The sequence below is a fragment of the Triticum aestivum genome, chromosome 2B (genome assembly GCF_018294505.1).
Source record: "Triticum aestivum cultivar Chinese Spring chromosome 2B, IWGSC CS RefSeq v2.1, whole genome shotgun sequence".
In the NCBI taxonomy this organism is placed as follows: Eukaryota; Viridiplantae; Streptophyta; class Magnoliopsida; order Poales; family Poaceae; genus Triticum; species Triticum aestivum.
In genome coordinates this window covers 258,623,757-258,640,282 of record NC_057798.1, presented here as the reverse complement: position 1 = coordinate 258,640,282, position 16,526 = coordinate 258,623,757, and the positions used below count along the sequence as shown (strand labels likewise).

At 45.6% G+C, this 16,526-nt stretch overlaps 2 protein-coding genes across 4 annotated transcripts; both read left to right on the top strand.

Moving 5' to 3' along the window:
• The first annotated feature begins 231 nt into the window (after window positions 1-231).
• LOC123041182 (uncharacterized) lies at window positions 232-3,830 on the top strand. 3 transcript variants are annotated; one of them, XM_044463870.1, is made up of 7 exons: window positions 236-557; window positions 661-1,252; window positions 1,338-1,533; window positions 2,738-2,891; window positions 2,977-3,075; window positions 3,151-3,219; window positions 3,448-3,809. In XM_044463870.1, the coding sequence occupies exons 1-7, from the start codon at window positions 322-324 to the stop codon at window positions 3,605-3,607; spliced, it is 1,506 nt and encodes a 501-aa protein (XP_044319805.1). In that variant the 5' UTR covers window positions 236-321; the 3' UTR covers window positions 3,608-3,809. The 3 variants fall into 3 exon arrangements, 2 of the variants coding, with proteins under 2 accessions (XP_044319805.1, XP_044319804.1); XM_044463869.1 differs by having other exon boundaries at window positions 237-557; window positions 2,732-2,891; window positions 3,448-3,830; XR_006418403.1 differs by lacking the exons at window positions 3,151-3,219; window positions 3,448-3,809 and having other exon boundaries at window positions 232-557; window positions 1,338-2,891; window positions 2,977-3,042.
• Window positions 3,831-4,300: 470 nt separating this feature from the next.
• Window positions 4,301-6,660, top strand: LOC123044662 (succinate dehydrogenase subunit 3-2, mitochondrial). The gene is made up of 3 exons (XM_044467474.1): window positions 4,301-4,517; window positions 5,610-5,675; window positions 6,136-6,660. The coding sequence occupies exons 2-3, from the start codon at window positions 5,612-5,614 to the stop codon at window positions 6,459-6,461; spliced, it is 390 nt and encodes a 129-aa protein (XP_044323409.1). The 5' UTR covers window positions 4,301-4,517; window positions 5,610-5,611; the 3' UTR covers window positions 6,462-6,660.
• Window positions 6,661-16,526: the final 9,866 nt, after the last annotated feature.

Genomic DNA, 16,526 nt, shown 5'->3' with positions numbered 1-16,526 from the left:
TTTGAGAGAATTCCTTCTATGACATTACTCTTAAATTTGATGCTTTATGTGACACTTCCATTTTTTTGCTTCCTCATGTGACCTCTTGTGTAAAATTTATGCCTCACATGACACTGCCGTCGGTTCTGTTACATCGTTCCGTCACTTTTAACCCGTCTGGACCAAATTGCCCCCGTTTGACTCGATCGAGCACCACAGCCTTCCTCACCTTATCGCTAGCACCAGCCTTTCTCACCCCGAGCCTGCACCTCACGCGTCGGGGTGAAACCCTAGCAGCGGCGGCGCGGCTGTGTCACCGGAAGCGCGGCGGCCGAGAGCGCCATGGAGCAAGCGGCGGCTGAAGGAGAACCAGGCGGCGAGGCGGCCGAGGGCGGGCAAGGCGGGGCGGCCGAGGGCGGGCAAGGCGGGGCGGCAGAGGGCAGGCAAGGCGGGGCGGAAGAGGGCAGGCCTGGAGGCGCGGAGGGCGGACCTGGAGGCGTAGAGGGTGGACCTGGAGGCGCGGAGGGCGAGCAACGCACCGATTTGGGCTGGTCGGCTTGGGCAGATTGGCAAGAAGGGTGAGTGCTTCGTGACCCCCACTTTCAAAATTGTATTTTCTTACTAATCGATTGTTGTATGAGATTTAGTAGCAATGTTTATGTATTTCTCTGTGATTTGCAGGATGGATCCAGAAAAGGTAGTGCATATGTTGATTGCATACTGTGATCCCTCCAAAGAAGTATATGAGCCTATCGCCGAGGATTGGACAGATGTTCAAGCAGACAACAACACAAAAGAGGCCGATGATAGTTATCTTTGCAACCCAATCCCGCAGAATGAGCATGTTGGTATTGATGAGGAGAAAATGTATTTGGAGAAAGAACCTATACCTCCAAAATTGGTTCTTTTTTCTGGTAAAGAGAAAGACAAAACCAATGTTTCTGAGGATGAGAGCGAGGATGGGAGCAAGGATGGGAGCGAGGATGGGAGCGAGGAGGAGCCTGAAGTAGAGGAGGAGGAGTTGCATGAGCTAGATCATGCCCCAAATATAGAGTATGACCAACAAGACCCTCCAATGACTGTAGGATCCACATATCCCAATATGGAGGTGTTTAAGTTGGCTCTTTCTCAGCATGCAGTCAAACGTGACTTTGAGTATAACACAGAGAAGAGCACACAACGTAGGTTAAGGGCCTATTGTAAAAGAAGAGATGAAGATGATTGCCCATGGAGGATACATGCTTCTACAACAGCTGATAGGCGCACTGTAATGGTAATTGTCTAACCGTACTTATTTCTGAATATATCTTGCATAAATGTTGAGGAGATTTTAGCTTACTTGTATTCCTCTTTTGTAGGTGAAAAAGAAACCTTTTGAGCATGATTGTTCTAGTACGAAAAGGAAAAAGAAAGTGAAGAACGCAACTAAGCTCTGGATATGTGAGAAGGTGAAAGATTGGCTCATTGAAGATGCAACTCTAGGAGCAATGGAATTGCGAAAAAAGCTGAAAGAACACTACAAGATCAAAATCCACTACAAGAGAGTCTATATGGGTAAGCTGCTAGCCTTGAAGCAACTATACGGTGATTGGGATAGTAGTTTTAACAACTTGTATAGGTTTAAAGCACAAGTTGAAAGTTGCTGCCCTAATAGCATAGTGCAGATCGACCATCATACCATAAATGGTAAAAAAAGGTTTAGAAGAATTTTTGTTGCTCTCAAACCTTGCATAGATGGATTTCTTAGTGGTTGCAGACCATATTTGGCTGTGGACAGCACCTTTATGACAGGCAGATTCAAGGGGCAATTGGCTAGTGCTACTGCAGTGGATGGCCATAATTGGATGTATCCAATTTGCTTTGGAATTTTTGACTCTGAAACAAATGAAAATTGGATCTGGTTCATGCAGTTGCTAAGACAGGCAATAGGATCACCAACAGGTTTAGCCATATGCACTGATGCTGGCCAAGCAGTGATGACAGGGGTAAAAGAAGTCTTCCCGGAGGCAGAACATAGAGAATGTATGTTCCACTTGGTGAGCAACTTCAAGAAGAAGTTTACTGGAAAAATATTTGACGACCACCTATGGTCAGCTGCTTACTCATGGAACCCATATATATTTGACAAGAATTGGGCTGCAATGGAGGCAGTAAAGCCAGCCGCAACAGCATATATTAGGAAGTGGCACAATAGGTTGTGGTCTAGGAGTCAGTTCTCGACCATATGCAAGGTGGACTATGTAACCAACAACTTGGCAGAGTGCTTTAACAATTGGATCAAGCACCACAAGTCATTGAACTTGGACGATTTCTTGGACAAGGCAAGGCAGTTGATTATGATCTTGTGGAATGATAGGAGAAAAGTAGCAAAGAAGTTAGATGGATTGATTCTACCCCACATAATGAAGAAGTTAAATGCATTGACTAGAGAATTCAACTTGGAGGTGGTAGAATGCTCAGAAGAAGTGGCTGAAGTGGTTGCATTAGGAGGCAACGGTTTTTAGGTTTATTGTTAACTTGCAAAATAGAACATGTTCATGTCGACAATGGCAAGTTTGTGGTCTTCCTTGAGAACATGCTCTTGCATTCATCACGTCACTTAGCGATGCTCACATAAAGAATTACGTTGATTTGTATTATTCCATTGAAAAATTTAGAGCAGCCTATTCCAACCTGATCCCTGCTATGCCTGACAAGAGCCAATGGCCTAAATCTGACCATGGATTTTTCATGCATCCACCACTACTTAAAGCTACAGCTGGCAGGCCTAAAACTGAGAGATATAAAGGTTGTAGTGACAAGAAAAGAAAAAAGGGCAAGCACTTATGTCCAATTTGTAAGGAATATGGGCATCATTGGCACAACTGTAAGAAGGGTAACCCTGATGACATTGCTGCAATGTTGGCTATTAGGTAATATAGATTACTCTTTCTTGCTTCTCTTATTATTTTTGTTTGCAACTACATGTCTTAACAACTTTTCCTATTGCTCATGTAGAGAACCACCAAAGAAGAGGGCAAAGACTAGCAAAACAGCCCAATCCATTGTGCCTTGCGAGGATGGAGCACCAACAAGGATGCTTTTTCCACCACCAAGGTTAGCACTTATACACTTCTGCCAGTGAGTATGAAAACTCAGTTTATGTTCTAAGTTGTTTCTTTCTCATTATAGCCAAAGCTTGGAAACTACAACTAAGAAAAAGAGAAAACATGACAACACTGAATCTGGAGGTTCAAAGAGGTACTTTTCTGTATTACTTGCTGCCATAAACTTGATGTATTATGCTACTGCCATAAACTTGTTGCTGCTCTAAACTTATTGCTGCCATAAATTTGTTGTTGCTGCTGCTCTAAACTTACTGCTGCCATAAATTTGCTTATGTCATTACTGCAATAAACTTGCTACTGCCATAAACTTTATGCTGTCATTATTGCCCTAAACTTACTATTTCCATACACGCATGTGCAGATCAAAAACTGGCTCCATTGAGAATGCCAAGACGAAAAAGAAGGTTGCTGAGAAGATTCCGGTGCCACTTGACAGCCCAGCAATGGGCACAAGGAGCAGAAAGTTTAATCCTCCTAGCCCTGCTATGAGCACAAGAAGCAAAAGAAGGCTCAGCCTGTAATTTCATATGCGTCTATGCTCTTCCATTGATGTAATGGTTCTTTTGGAGTTCCTGTGATATGACGGTTCTTTTGGAAGTCCTTTAGTCTGACATATGTGAACTATTGGTGACTTATATGTGTGAATCTGGTTGCTTATGGCACTTGTTGAAAATTGTTCAATCGATTATATACATGTAAACTGTGTGCAAGGGATATGGCATCAAAATATAGGGGAGGTTTTGCCGATTTTTTTAATTTTTTTTGAATTAGTACAACAATATTACATAGTACATAGTACAACAATATTTCTTGTATTTTTTGTCACACATTGCACCAGGGGCAAAAGTGACTTTGCATGTGAAAAGTTGACAGCGTTAGCTCTAAAAATACACTAGAGTGTCATGTGAGGCATAAATTTTACACAAGTGGCCATAGAAGGAAGCAAAAAGTTGGGAGTGTCACATAAGGCATTATATTTTAGGAGTAGTGTCATAGAAGGAATTCTCTCCTTTTCTTTCCTTCTGTTTGGGGTTTTACCTTCCAAACTCCGCTACCGACACTGGGCGGGTCCACAGGACAGCGTTTCCTACCCGAAATTAACGAAACCCCCAACTCCAAACAGCTTTGGTTTTTTTTCTCATGAGGCTACCCAACTCCAAGCAGCTTTTTTTTTTAGGGGTAACTCCAAGCAGCTGGAGAGGCGAGGCCTCGTCCATACATGGGCCTAGTTTCCCTCAGCTGCGCTGCCCAGCCCAATTGTCTTCACTTTGTTTTAAGCCCAGCCAGCCATCTATCGCCTCCCCATCCCATCGTGCATCTTCCTTCGTCCAAGCGGTACGGAAGGGAAGCAGCCGACGTCTCCGTCGCCGTCGTCTCGTTCGTCCCCAAATCTTCACCGAGCTTCCGCTCCCCGCAGCAACGCGGAGGAAGGTATGGATCTTCCATTCTCTGCGTCCCTTTTTTTTTTTGGTTTCTTATGCCTGCCTGCTTGTGATCCTCGTTTGGTTCGGGTACGCGTACGTGGATTTCTTCTTCATAGCGTTCCAATCCCCATCCCGCGAATCAACCTTCCCCTTCTTCTCCGCGACCATCCAGAGACTGCCGCTTAGGGTTAGCGAGCTTCTCAAGTGGTCGCTCCACCCCTTCCCTCCCTACCCCAGATCGCCTCCCTCCGCGACGGCGCCGATCCACGTCGGCATCCACTTCCCTCCGCCCCTCCCTCCACTTACAGGTGTGGACAGATCTGCGCATGATTCCCTCCCCCCCTTTCAGAATTAGGGCCGTCCCGTAGCGCCATAAGGATTCTGCTTGTTCAGTGGTTTTTTGTGTGGATCGAGAAGGATTTCTACGGTGATTTCATGTCTTATGTAATGAGCCAAACCTATGAAGCGGTCAGTAAATTTGCGAATTGATTGATGGTAGATGGTGAAAATCTATTATGTGATGAGTTTATTTCAGATGCGTGTGTGTTGTACCGAATTCTTGATTGAGGTAGTACAGATGTTGAGTGTAATGCCGGTAACAGATTGAGAGGATTTTTCGCAAATCCACGTAGTTACTGAGTGGCTAATTTCTTGTTGGTCTAGTGGATGGGGCTTTCTGTTTTTGTATTTTTTTGTCTTACTTGTGAACCTGCCAGTCCAAAGCAAGAATTTCATCTGTTAAACACCAAACAAATTAGTCTAGGGTATTTAAGACTCCACCATTCACCATAGACAACAAATTTGTATCCATAAGTCTTTCCAAGCAGGTGATCACTAATTTCACTAGCTTATTTTCGCTGTAGCTTATCTGGACAGCTGGCTTATGGCACCCTTAATTTCGGGGTTTACTGGAAATTCGTTAAAATGCATCATTTTATCTGTATTTCAATAAATAGAACTCAGCGGTTTCAGTTGGTATTGGCATTTAGCAGTATGCACATGAATCTGATCTTTCCAAGCTCAGTAGACAAAGAACCACTTTCTTTATGACCGAAGTGTGCTGATGCTCATGTATTGGTATTGGTTCTTCTTTGTGCAGGAATGGACAAGTATCACAGCAACACCCGCTTTGCACCCCTGAGAGACGCTCCATTTGCTCTCCGTGGTAAGTGCTCTTGGAGGAATTTGCTATGTTATTTGTACCTCTGAATTCTGAAATAGTTTGAAGATATCAAACAAACACACCAGAAGTCAATTGTATAGGTGGTCGTAGTGGGTGCACATATGTGCCTTTCAAGTGCATTCTTGTTGTGTACTTTTGTAGGATGTGTAATGGACTAATAGCTGAGGTGCAAGCTGGAAAGAATATTAGATAGAGTGGTTTGATTGGTGTGTTATAAGAGAATGCATCTATATCTCATTTTTATCTGCATATGTGGGTTTGTAAGTCAGTTTGTTGTTTACTGAAGAACACCCATGTTTTTAGTTCATAAATCTTTGGCATGCAATTGCCATGTGTAAATGGTACTATACTATTATCAACATTGTTTTCATCATTCTTGCTATTCTTCTCTGTGGTTTACTTTTCTAACAAGACCGGTCACATTTGTTGCCTTTATCTTCAGGTGCCTTTGGTACCTCCAACTCGTCTTTCAACAACATGGATGGCCTTAGACACTCCTCAAGCATTGGGCAAGCAAGGAGCTACACATCTTCTCCCTTAGGAGCTCTGCGACAGAAGATTCCTCCATCTGGAAACCGATCCCTACATACAAGTCGTCCCCTGTCTGCTCCTGTTGCGAACCGCCCACTGTCTCCCCATCTTCCTCTGAAGAAGCCACAGCTGAGCGCTACGTTCTCCATCTCACACCGTATATTTGGCGTCGCTCTGGGTGCTGCCATCATATCCATTCCTCTTGCTACCAGGTTCAGCGTCATGTTTGAGGTCTGAGTGAAATGCAGCGTGCATCGATGAGGGGTAACATTGCTGTGACTGTTTCGTCGTTGGGCAGAATGCAACTGTAGGTACAGTTGTCATAAAGTCTTATCAATCTTGCAGATTTTATGAATAATAAGGGAAACTATCCTAAACATCAGTGTAACGAAAACATAATTTTGGGATCCGAACCAGATCTTGTGCTTTGGTTTCAGTGTTTTCGTTGCTCTTGCAAAAGGGGCATTAGTGTTTGATAGTTTTTGCCTGCTGAACTGATATTTCAGTCTAATGTTTGCTGCTGCACATATGTTGCAAGTGTTGTATTTTCGACTCCAGGGCATCTTTGGTTGTGGGGGAATAGTCCGGGATCCCCGCCTGATTCCTGGGTAGAAACTGCCACCCGTGGCCGGGGACAACTGTCCCTGGGCAAATTGGCTTCAAATCCCCGGGCTAAAAATAAACTAGTGCTCGTTGGTCTTGTCAAGGGCTGCGCCATCGCCTCGTCGTGGTTGGTCCGTTGCGCTCGTAGCTGCTGTGCTGCCTGCCCTCCATGGCATCTCGCCTGGCTGATATACCGACGAGAACACCGCCGTCTCATCTGGCCGCTCCAGCGACGAGAACGCGGCCGTCCTCAACATGACACCTGTCGAGCACGAGGTCGTCCTCGCCAGCCAAGCAGCTTTCATCTCCATCTGAGATCTGAGCAAACCCATTGGAGCTGCTAAAGCTTGTCGATGACCACCTGGCGCTTCTGCTCGGCGTATGGGTGTTCCGCCATCCGCTTGGTGAGCTAGAGAAACAGGGATCTCATATGTTCCCAGCAGCCCGCCACTGGCGGTGATGATTAGCTTGGTGAAGCGGGATATGTTTCCTCAATTGCATGGTGAATCTGTGCCGGCTCAACCCGGCAATCTGACCCATGGGTGGCCGTGCCCATGGGCACCCGACCCGAATGGGTAGGGTATGGGTCGTCATCTTTACCCATGGGTAAGCCCGATGGGTAACCCGATTAGTGATGGGCAGGACATGGGTATAAGTTTGTACCCATGGGTTACCCGATAAAAATTATTAATTTAAATACTTTTAAATTTCATATTCATATGTTCCATAAGATGCACATACATCAGATATATAAGTTGTACTAGCAAATATGCCCGTGCGTTGCAACCGGAGATAAAAAAATTATGGCTAACCAAATAAGTATGACTCAATATCCTGATATATGAGCGTACTCTATTTTAACATAGTGGTTCACCATGTTGCCATTTTTTTTCTCACCCTAGGCGATGATGGTCGTGATGGTCACGTGATCATAATGCACTCGACGTGGTAAATCTGAAGGCTATGAGTTTGCCAGTGCATGCCACACTTGTCACTATGTTGCGCAACGGAACGTTTAAAACTTTAAAAACAAATCTCATTGACCATGAACTACTCCCAACGCCAAGACATATAAAGACTTTCAAAAACCTAATCAAATCCTAGACATAAAATACTTTTGAATCAGTGAACAGTTTTTCAAATTGACAAACTTTTTTTTGAAATTTTTGATTTTCTCAAAAAAAATCATGAACAATAGTTTTGTTTACAATTTTTTTTGAATGTATGAACCGGTTTCATATTCATTCACATTTTTTGACTCAATTTTTTGAATTGATGATTTTTTTTAAATTGGGGAACAAAATTAAAAAAATAAATATTTACTATTATTATTGTGAACATTTTCTAAAATCTCATGGACATTTTTTTCAGATTCCCGAATATGTTTTGAATACACGATCATTTTTTCAAAATCATGAACATGATTTTATTTCCCAACCATTTTTTACAAATTGTGATTTGTTTTTTATAATTCTGCGAACAGTTTTGCAAAACCACCAACATTTTTTAAATCTGCAAACTTTTTATGATTTTCTAAACATTTTTGAATTCACATATATTTTATGTTTTTTATCAAACTTATTTTTTTGAAAACTCGCAACCTTTAGAATATTAAAATCCAGTTTTATTTAAAGAAGAAAGAAGAAAGAAAACAGAATGAGAAAAGAAAAGACAAAATAGTAAAATGAAAAAAAAAACAGGGGAGTGAAGCCCCGCACATGGGCCGGCCCATGAACGCATACATGAGTAGGACATGGGTGAGAAAAGAAAGATAAAAAATTGTGAATGTTGGGGATCGAACCTGGTCTGGTCGCTAAAAGAGCAATCTTCCAACCACTCTGATGCTCATCGTTCTGTGGCCTCTTTGCATCGCGCCCCTATAAAGCAACGAAGAAGGCGTCGATTTTTGGTCCCAACAGTCGAATCGTTTTTCCACTTACGGGTGGCATTGGTGGGTAATTTTAATCAACTTGAAGGGTAGTTTTAATGACGGATGACCAGAAGCGATGACTGCTTTATTCTCCATCTCTACTACTATTAAACAAGCAAACATATTCATCACTAAATACACCCAGTCTAACGTACACACAAAAACAAGAACCGATTACAACCGCATGATCAGAGCCACTTAGTTTAATCTAACCATTAAGATTGTACTAACCCTCAGCCAGAATTGCGTTTAGCAATTTGCCCAAGCGGACGAAAACTCTGCCGAACCAAACGTTCCACGCTCCACCCCGATACATTGCTCCGTTAATCCAAGGAAGGAAAAAACACAACCCGATGTCAAACAGATATAGGTATTTACAAAGAATGATGCGTCATAGCTTGGTGCCTTTTACGAATTTCAGTATTTGCTTAGAAGATACTGTATAAAGTATTGAATTCTTTGCGGCTAGCAACTCCAGTGGTGTGTTAAATATCTTCTCATCATTTGATAGGTAGATTCTAACCCCTGCTCTTCGTAGGGTTTGAAAGAAAGAAGAGAAGTTGAACCATGGGGAAAGGGAAGGTGTCCGCTAAGCCACCCACTAGGAAGCGGATGGACAAGCTCGATATGGCCTTTTCCTGCCCATTCTGCAATCACGGGAGCAACGGATGGACAAGGTTGATATGGCATTTTCCTGCCCATTCTGCTATCATGGGAGCAGCGTTGAATGCCTGATGCTAGTACCATCTTCATATATTATTCCTGTTAGTTCGTTGATGCTGGATGGCTATCTATCCATTCAACATTGTGTCTGGCCTTCTTTTTTCTTCAGTGATATGAAAAACCTGACTGGTGAGGCTAATTGTCAAATCTGCCAGAAAAGCTTCAGCACCACTGCAAATGGTACGTCCAAATCATACATAAAACTGCATATTGTACCTCCTAACATAGCCGTAGATGCCATACTGATTGGCTCTCAGCTAGAAAATTATGCACCAGGCACCTCATTTGGTTTTGTTCCTTCTCAACCTAATGATTGCAACTCCGGGAATGGGCTATAGCGTATGTATAAATTTTGTAAGCCATGCACATTTCATATACACTCTTGGGGGTTTAATCAATGTAATCAACTATTATAATAGAGCATAGCTGAGGTAGTAAATGATGCAGGGTTATATGCAGACTCGGTTGCCATTAAATGGTGTCTGTACGACAGGAGGATCCGACGAGTCGGATGGATGGCGGCGGCGGCGGCTAAGCTTCTCCATGTCCTGCTGCAGTTCCAGTGAGAGAGAGATTTGAAGGTGAGGAGGAGATATAGAAGAACAGAAGGAATGGAGAGGAGGAAGGGCAGGGGCGTGGCGGCCTTGACTGTGAACCTCCGGTTGCGACGGTCTCCGGCGACAGGCGGCGCATGGCGTCGACGCAAGCCTATATATGGGGCGGCGGCAGCGGCTTGGAGATGGGGAGCTCGGGCGTTTGGTGCGTTTGGATCGCAGGCCAAAGGTCATGCATATTGGGTACGTTTTGAATCGCTATCAAACCTGTCCATACAGAATGTTGCCATGATTTATCCTGATGTTGGCTAGATCTGAAGTATTACCTATCAAATCAATGATTCTTTCTGTTTTGAGGCCACATGCATGTTGATTCTGTCAACACACTGGGATCCCTGTAGATAGAACCATAAGAAGAGGACTGGTCCTCTGATCATTGTAGGCCTTCAACGCCCATTTAGGAATTAGGACACACATATATTATTTTGATCTCTGGCCAATGATTTGAGGAGCAGGCATCAGATGGTCTATCGCGGCGTACTTCTCCGTCGACGGAGACCCTCCACCTCCGGTGATTACAACCGCGCTCTACTCTATCGTATTTTTCTACTCTAGGCACATCAATCGTGGGGGCAATGTGTTGCTTGTTTTGTTTGGGTGTTTTTTTCCATGAGGTACCGGTTGGGATTCAGAGGAGGTGCGGTGGGGGGCTTTTTCTCCTGTAGGTGAACACTTTGATCCCTTTTTATTGGACCAGGCATGTCAGATCTTGCTCTTGCAATCGAGTTTTTGCTACCCTTCATTTCCTATAGCCAGATCACGGGATCAGTGTGGTTCTAAACTTTGTATACACTTTTGGATTTGTGAGCAAAACGAGATGGTGGTTCGATTACCTCCCAGACTTGTGACGCCCCCGATTCAATCGTACACTAATCATGCACGCAAATGTGTACGATCAAGATCAGGGACTCACGGGAAGATATCACAACACAACTCTACAAATAAAATAAGTCATACAAGCATCATAATACAAGCCAGGGGCCTCGAGGGCTCGAATACAAGTGCTCGATCATAGACGAGTCAGCGGAAGCAACAATATCTGAGTACAGACATAAGTTAAACAAGTTTGCCTTAAGAAGGCTAGCACAAACTGGGATACAGATCGAAAGAGGCGCAGGCCTCCTGCCTGGGATCCTCCTAACTACTCTTGATCGTCGTCAACGGGCTGCACGTAGTAGTAGGCACCTCCAGTGTAGTAGTCGTCGTCGACGGTGGCGTCTGGCTCCTGGACTCCAGCATCTGGTTGCGACAACCAGAAAGAAAGGAAAGGGGGAAAAGGGGGGGGGGGAGAAAGCAACCGTGAGTACTCATCCAAAGTACTCGCAAGCAAGGAGCTACACTACATATGCATGGGTATATGTGTAAAGAGCCATATCGGTGGACTGAACTGCAGAATGCCAGAATAAGAGAGGGATAGCTAATCCTGTCGAAGACTACGCTTCTGGCAGCCTCCGTCTTGCAGCATGTAGAAGAGAGTAGATTGAAGTCCTCCAAGTGGCATCTCCAAGTAGCATCTCCAAGTAGCATCTCCAGTGGCATCGCATAGCATAATCCTACCCGGCAATCCTCTCCTCGTCGCCCTGCGGAAAAGCGATCACCGGGTTGTCTGTGGAACTTGGAAGGGTGTGTTTTATTAAGTATCCGGTTCTAGTTGTCATAAGGTCAAGGTACAACTCCAAGTCGTCCTGTTACCGAAGATCACGGCTATTCGAATAGATTAACTTCCCTGCAGGGGTGCACCACATAGCCCAACACGCTCGATCCCATTTGGCCGGACACACTTTCCTGGGTCATGCCCGGCCTCGGAAGATCAACACGTCGCAGCCCCACCTAGGCAAAACAGAGAGGCCAGCACGCCGGTCTAAACCTAAGCGCACAGGGGTCTGGGCCCATCGCCCATAGCACACCTGCACGTTGCGAGGGCGGCCGGAAGCAGAACTAGCCCCCTTAATACAAGAGCAGGCTTACGTTCCAATCCGGCGCGCGTCGCTCCGTCGCTGACGTCTGAAGTGCTTCGGCTGATACCACGACGCCGGGATACCCATAACTACTCCCACGTAGATGGTTAGTGCGTATAGGCTCGTAGCCAGACTCAGATCAAATACCAAGATCTCGTTAAGCGTGTTAAGTATCCGCGAACGCCGAACAGGACCAGGCCCACCTGTCTCCTAGGTGGTCTCAACCTGCCCTGTCGCTCCGCCACCAAGTAACAGTCGGGGGCCGTCGGGAACCCAGGCCCACCTCTACCGGGGTGGAGCCACCTGTCCTTTCAGCCCCCAACTCCGAACAGTATCACAGGTAATGTAACAGTGTAAAATATATAGTATATGCCCGTGATCACCTCCCGAAGTGATCACAGCCCAGTAGTATAGCATGGCAGACGGACAAGAGTGTAGGGCCACTGATGGAACACTAGCATCCTATACTAAGCATTTAGGATTGCGGGTAAGGTATCAATGACTGTAGCAGCAATGACAGGCTATGCATCAGAATAGGATTAACGGAAAGCAGTAACATGCTACACTACTCTAATGCAAGCAGTATAGAGAAGAGTAGGCGATATCTGGTGATCAAAGGGGGGGCTTGCCTGGTTGCTCTGGCAAGAGAGAGGGGTCGTCAACTCCGTAGTCGAACTGGTCAGCAGCAGCGTCGGTCTCGTAGTCTACCGGAGAGAAGAGGGGGAAGAAATAATGAATATAGAGCAAACAAACCACCACAAAATATATCAAGGCAATACGCGGTGTTCGGTGTGCCCTAACGCGGTAGTAGGTGATACCGGTGAAGGGGGGGAAAACCCCCGGGAAAGTATTCCCGGTGTTTCGTGTTTTCGGGCAGAGGAGCCGGAGGGGGAAAGTTGCGGGTTCGATAGGTTAGGGGTGTGTGGCGGACGAACGGACCGCGTATCCGGATTCGTCTCGTCGTTCTGAGCAACTTCCATGTTGAAAATATTTTAATCCGAGTTACGGATTAAAAGATATGATTTTCTAAAGATTTTATTAATTTCTGGAATTTAATTAATTAATTAATTAATTCGAAAAATGAATTTATGACGTCAGCATGATGTCATGCTGACGTCAGCAGTCAACAGGGTTGACTTGGTCAACCTGACATGTGGGTCCCGCATGTCATACACTGTTTTAGTTAACTAACAGTTAATTAGGTTAATTAGTGATTAGGTTAACCTAATTATAATTAATTAACTTAATTAATTCCTTAATTAATTAATTAATTAATTAATCTTATTATTATTATTTTCTTTTACATTTTCTGTTAAAACGTTATATTCGTTGGGCCCCTCTCGTCAGTGGCACAGAGGCCCTAGCAGGTCGGGCCAACGGGCACCGATAGCGGGCGGGGGCGTCGGACGCGCCCGAGCGGGCGCACGCCCAGTACGGGCGGACCCGGCAGGGCACCGTTGCAGGGGAGGTCAGTGGCCATGGCGAGGCCATTGCCGGAGCAGGGTCCGGCCGACGGCGGCGACGGGACTACAGAGGCGGGGCGGAGTGTAGTGGCCGGACGCGGCCACGGCGGGCGCGCGCGGGCAGGCGAGTAGGGCCGTGGGGAGCGGCGGTGCTCGGCGGGAGTGGCGGTGGTGAGCACGAGCGACCACGGGGAGGAGCAACAGGGGGGTTCGGCGCGCGCGGCCACGGCGGGGCTCGCGTGGTCGCGGGCGAGGGAGAGAGAGGAGGGGCGCGTGCTCACATCGAGGAGTAGGGCAACGCGCGGGCGGCGCAACGCGAGCGAGCAGCGCCTCGGCAGAGCGAGGCGGGGCTCGGGCGCGCATGCGCAGGGGCACGCACGAGCGGTGCGGCGGGCGAGCAGGGAGGCGCGGGCGCGCACCTGGGCGCAGGGGGACGTCGGCGCGAGGCAGACGGCGCGGGGGGGGGGGGGCAGCGGGGAGCGCGGTCGCGACGAGCACGCATCGGGCGCGACCAAGTGCGGGACAGAGAGGAGGGGAGGCTTCCCGGAGCGCGGGTGAGCAGGGAGGAGGAGGAGAGGTGCTCACGGGGGTGGACGCGTAGGGTCTAGGCAGGGGGGATTGAGGAGGAGGGCGGAGACGACGGCGTCGAGGAGGCAGTCCGGCGACGCGGTCCGGGGCGGCGTGGTCTCCAGGCGGCAACGGGCGACGGCGTCGGGCGCCGAGCGAGGGAGAAGGGGATCGGGCTCCTCCCGATCCAGATCCAGCGCGAGGGGGTGGGAGAGAGCGAGTGGGGAGTGGGGGTGGTGGCCGTTAGGGTTTCGGGGGTTAAGGGGAGGGAGTGGGCCGGCCGGCTGGGCCGGTGGAGGCCAGCTGGGCCACTTGGCCCAGCAGGGGGGGGGGTCTTTCTTCCTTTTCTTTCTTTGTTGTTTTGTTTTTGTTTAGACCTTTTCTTTTTATTTATTTTCTTTTTTTATTTTATTTCTAGTTTCTTTTACTTTTAGTTTTATAAAAATTACCACTAGTGCCCAAATTTGTATTTATCATCAAACTACTGTAAGATTAATTCTTAACCCATAATAAAATAGTTTTAGCATTTTATAAATTCACTGGGCATTTGTTTAATTGTTTTCACTACTGTTTTAATCATTTTAGAGCCTTTAAACATTTTATCAAAGTTTGGTTTCTCCACCATAATTACTTACGATTTATTTGACACAGCCCAAACATTTTAGTTTTGATATTTGAAAATTTTATTGTTTGCCTATATTTTAAATTTTAATTTGAATCATTTTTGAACTAACTCGAGTTTATCAACAGTAACCGAGGTGACGTGGCATCGTTAACGCGGGATTATTGTAGCCTAATTATTCGGGCGTCACAAGACTGTACACCCGCACACACTTAACATCTTGATGAGGTGGACGGTGGCGAATTCAGTAGGGAGTGTCCTTTCCCTTGTACAGATGTGATAATTTGTTATTTGCTGGTTACAGAGGCAGTACATTCTTGATTATTCGAGCATGTGTTAACTGGTCCAGATTAAACCTAGGAAATGCAATTTTCTTTTTGGTTCGGTGTGACGATTCAGTTGTATTATTGATATCCTGCACATTCATTCTGAATTATTAAGTGTCAGTTTTGGTGCATGTCTTCAGTATAACAATAAACTGATTTTGTGTGCTGTGATAAACACTGATTGCTACTTGCTCATGGCGACTGCATACAGATGATCCTGATGGAGGAGATCCCGACGACCGATGTGAAGTCGGGGTGGAAGGAGGGCATGAAGGGCACCTTCCCAAAAGGAATGATATTATTTTACCTGTGTATAATTATGTATTTTAAAAAGTTGTCTGGTGTACTTTTTATATTATCACTATAATCTTTGAAGTTATATTTCTATATATATTTCACTTTTCACATGAGCTGAGGCACAATTTATTTGAAAATAAATTGTAAATTGATATTTCTGAATAGATTGAATGAGGTTTCATGTGTCTGTATTGCATTTTAGGTCAAATAAATTTGCTAGGTGCAGAGGAGCTATGAGAAAAGTTGTTCAAAAACCGAATGAACTTATTTTGTTCGTTCAGTAATGGAAATCGAATGCGGTGTTTTCCTTGCTGCTAGGGGCGCCCATGGTCACAGATAAACCAAACTAAGAGTGACACACTATATGTCTATAGCATGTACTTTCTCATCTGAGTCATAAGATGTGTCTTGTAGAGACGTGCGTGCACGTGCAAGGCTACTAGTAGTAGGTAAAGAGGTAAAGATAAAAATAGAGCCCCAAACCTCATAAACAAATGACCCAGTCATGTACGTAATGTACAGGTCTTTAAAGGCCACAAGGCAAAAATGTAGGAAGCCCAACAACGCACAACTATATTACTATTTATCTCTAAGCCTTTGGTTCTTTCACATTTCAAGAATGAAGGCCCGATAATGTTCGGCCCATACAACACACATCGCCGGTTCAGGCACCTGGTAAAGTTTAGTACCACCTCGGTTGGCCATGGGAATAGAGACGTCGCGGAGTCTATAAAAGGCATCTGTTGGCCGCTTGTTTATTTGTAACTTGCAAGGACAGAAACTTGTGGGTTTGAGCAGGATTCGTTCCTCAAGCAGGGCAGTCATCTGTGTCATGTGACAGTAAAAATAAATATTTATTTCAAACCCGATGGGTGCCCTAATGGGTCGGGTTGTCTGATGGGTTTGGGCATGGGTCTGACTCAAGACCCATGGGTAGGGTTGTGGGTCTGGTCCTTTGCCCATTTTGTATTCAGGCATGGGTTTCATAGAGCTCTACCTGGTCAAACCCAACCCGACTGCCGGCCATTGAGGACTATGGCTCTGTTGGTTTGAGCTTCAGTAATCAGATTCAACTTTGTCAGTGAAGCTGAATCTGCAATCTGAAACAAATAATTATTTCGAATCAACTCTATCAATGAAGCTAGCTTTGTGAGTGAAATTGAATCTTAAATCTAAAACAAACATCTATTTCAAATCAG